Source organism: Solanum pennellii, chromosome 1, assembly GCF_001406875.1.
Source record: "Solanum pennellii chromosome 1, SPENNV200".
NCBI classification, from domain to species: Eukaryota; Viridiplantae; Streptophyta; class Magnoliopsida; order Solanales; family Solanaceae; genus Solanum; species Solanum pennellii.
The window spans coordinates 5797052-5800016 of record NC_028637.1 but is presented as its reverse complement, the minus strand read 5'-3'; the positions used below and the strand labels follow the sequence as shown (position 1 = coordinate 5800016).

The 2965-nt window shown below is 30.6% G+C and overlaps 1 protein-coding gene across 1 annotated transcript; it reads right to left on the bottom strand.

Moving 5' to 3' along the window:
* Positions 1-448: 448 nt before the first annotated feature.
* Positions 449-1900, bottom strand: LOC114074849. Its single transcript, XM_027912887.1, has 2 exons — positions 1199-1900; positions 449-613 (listed from the first exon to the last, which is right to left on the bottom strand). Exons 1-2 carry the CDS (start codon positions 1844-1846, stop codon positions 599-601), a joined length of 663 nt encoding a protein of 220 aa, XP_027768688.1. The 5' UTR covers positions 1847-1900; the 3' UTR covers positions 449-598.
* Between the last annotated feature and the right edge of the window lie 1065 nt (positions 1901-2965).

Genomic DNA, 2965 nt, shown 5'->3' with positions numbered 1-2965 from the left:
CTAGACGATCATGCCAAAGTACAAATGTATTGGAATCAGTAAACTTCTTATTTACTATAAAATGTGCCTCAATTGCACTAATTTTTGTCCAATACAAGCCAGAAGATAAAGCAGGGAACTTTTCTATAACACATGTCTGCCCAGAGACATACTTGGTGATACCAAGATATTCAAGATTTATTTCATCCATTGATTGGATATGATAACCATTTTCACGGATATCTTTAAAACTCAACAAGTTTCTCTTAGATTTTGGAGAAAACATAGCATTATTAATGATGAGTTTAGTTCCCTTGGGCAAAATTACAATGGCTCTTCCAAAACCCTCAATCATATTAGTACTACCAAAAATTGTAGTAACATTTATTTTTCCCATACTTAAATGAGAAAAATATTTCTTATTTTTGAATATCGTATGTGTTGTACCAGAATCAATCAAACAAATATCTTCATATTTCGATAATATGTTCTTAGAATTATCCATATCTTCACATGAAATGACATACACAAAATAAATATATATTAAATATTAGTGTTGTCAAAAGGGTACAATATATTCAAAGGAATAAATTAATGATTAAATATTAGAAATTGAGCCTTAATTTATTGTTTCCTCTAAGTCAAAAACGAGTTGTTTGGAAAATAAAATAAAATCATTATTTAATCCTAGTTAATAACAGACTGCATGTTTTTAACATTAGATCAAGTTAAAGACCTAATATAATACAAACACGTGATAAAGTTTAGTATTTGACTAACTCTATCATATTAGAATCATATAAATAAAACAATGAAAAATATATATTATTTTATTAAGAATTAAGGAACAAGCTAATGAACGACTAAACTAATTTAAAATACTAATATTCATGCAAACAACTATCATTACATGAAATTTATTAATAAATACTACAAAAAAAAATTATCACTCTTCCATGTTCACAGAACCATCACCAATTAAGTGATCTATTTTTCCTTCAGGATGTGCGAAGAAATCTGCTATATCCAAGTGCGTGATGTCAACTTGATTTTCAGAGATAAAATTTGCCTCAGGATTTTTCTCTTTCTTCTTTAGTGATTCTTGATAAAGCTCAACCAAGTGTTTGGGAGTACGACAATCACGTGCATAATGACCTCTTCCACCACATCGAAAACAACCTTCCCTAGTTGCTTCACGTTTCTCATCCTTTCTTTTTTCCTTTTTATTTGATGAATGATTAATGCCAAGATTAGAATTACGTTCTTGACCATAATCACGACCACGTCCACGTCCACGTCCACGTCCACGTCCACGATTAGGACCGCGACCTTTTCCACGCCTAGCATGGTGGGCGTACGCCTCATTCACTTCAGGAAGTGGTTCAGATCCAGTAGGTCGATTCTCATGATTTTTCAATAATAAATCATTATTTTGCTCGGCCACAAGAAGATGAGAAATTAGTTCAGAATACTTTTTGAAACCTTTCTCTCGATATTGTTGCTGCAAGAGCACATTCGAGGCATGGAAAGTGGAGAATGTCTTTTCCATCATATCAATCTCACTAACCGTTTCTCCACATAATTTCAATTGAGAAGTGATTCTGAACATGGCAGAATTATACTCATGTATAGACTTAAAGTCTTGTAGCCTTAGATGCATCCAATCATATCGTGCCTTTGGATATATGACCATCTTCAAGTGGTCAAATCTTTCTTTTAGGTTTTTCCACAAAACAAGTGGATCCTTAACTGTCAGATATTCGATTTTCAGAATCTCGTCAAGATGATGACGCAAGAATATCATTGCTCGTGCACAGTTTTGATTTGATGCCTTATTTTCTTCTTTTATGGTGTCTCCAAGACCCATTGCATCAAGGTGGATTTCAGCATCCAACACCCATGAGAGGTAGTTCCTGCCCGAACTTTGGAAGGCAGTGAACTCTAGTTTTGTAAGATTGGCCATTAAAATTAAAAACAAAAGAATAAATAATACCTTTATTAATTCTTCAAATCTAACCTTCACTTTTGAGAAATTAGAGTCTCGTGCTGATAACGTGTTATAAAACTATAGAATAAGAAGAAGAAACTAGAGAGAAAAAAAGAGAAGACTTGTTATTTCTCTTGATGAATGAATTTACAATGAAGAGGAGCACTCTATTTATAGGAGAAATCTAACTTGGTCCCCAAGTAGGAGGACTCTTTAATCATATCCTAAAAAGGACTCCACATGATAGACATTCACTATAATACAAATACTTTATAACAATTACAACTTTTTATGTGCTATTCTCGTGTCACTTGTGTTATTTAGCGAAAAATAATAACATCAAACTAAAAGATTAAGAGTGGAACAAACAATTAACCCAGATAATCTATCATATTAATAATGCATTAGTTATCTTTTTTAATAAATCTATCATTTCAATAAAGTTTGTGTCATTCTCGTGTTTCTTATGTATTTAGATAAATATCTAGCGAAAAAATATACACACATGCACGAATACAAAATTTTTAATGATCGTGCTAAAAATAATAAACATTTGTTGCAAAATAAAATATCAAACAAAAACAAATAATGAGTTATCATTACAAATTTGACCCAAATAATTTATCGTATTAAGAATGCATTTACAATCTTTTTAGATATACTTATCCTTTCAATTTTAAAAAATCACATTTATAACTGATCTCGTTTTTTTTTAATGGCCGTGTTAATATCAACAAACATCTACAGTGTATTTGGTATGAAGGAAAACATTTTCTGGAAAATGTTTTCTAATTTTTTCATGTTTGGTTGGGACAAAAGTTATGGAAAATGTTTCCCAAATCAACTCATTTTCCTCAAAATTAAGGAAAATGATTTCCCTTCAAAAATTAAGGAAAACATTTTCCAAAACTCTCCTCCAATTTCAATTACATTTTTTTTTGGAAAAAAATCAATTTTAAAAAATATTTTTAATTTCAAAATTTTATTTTTTGCACCCGA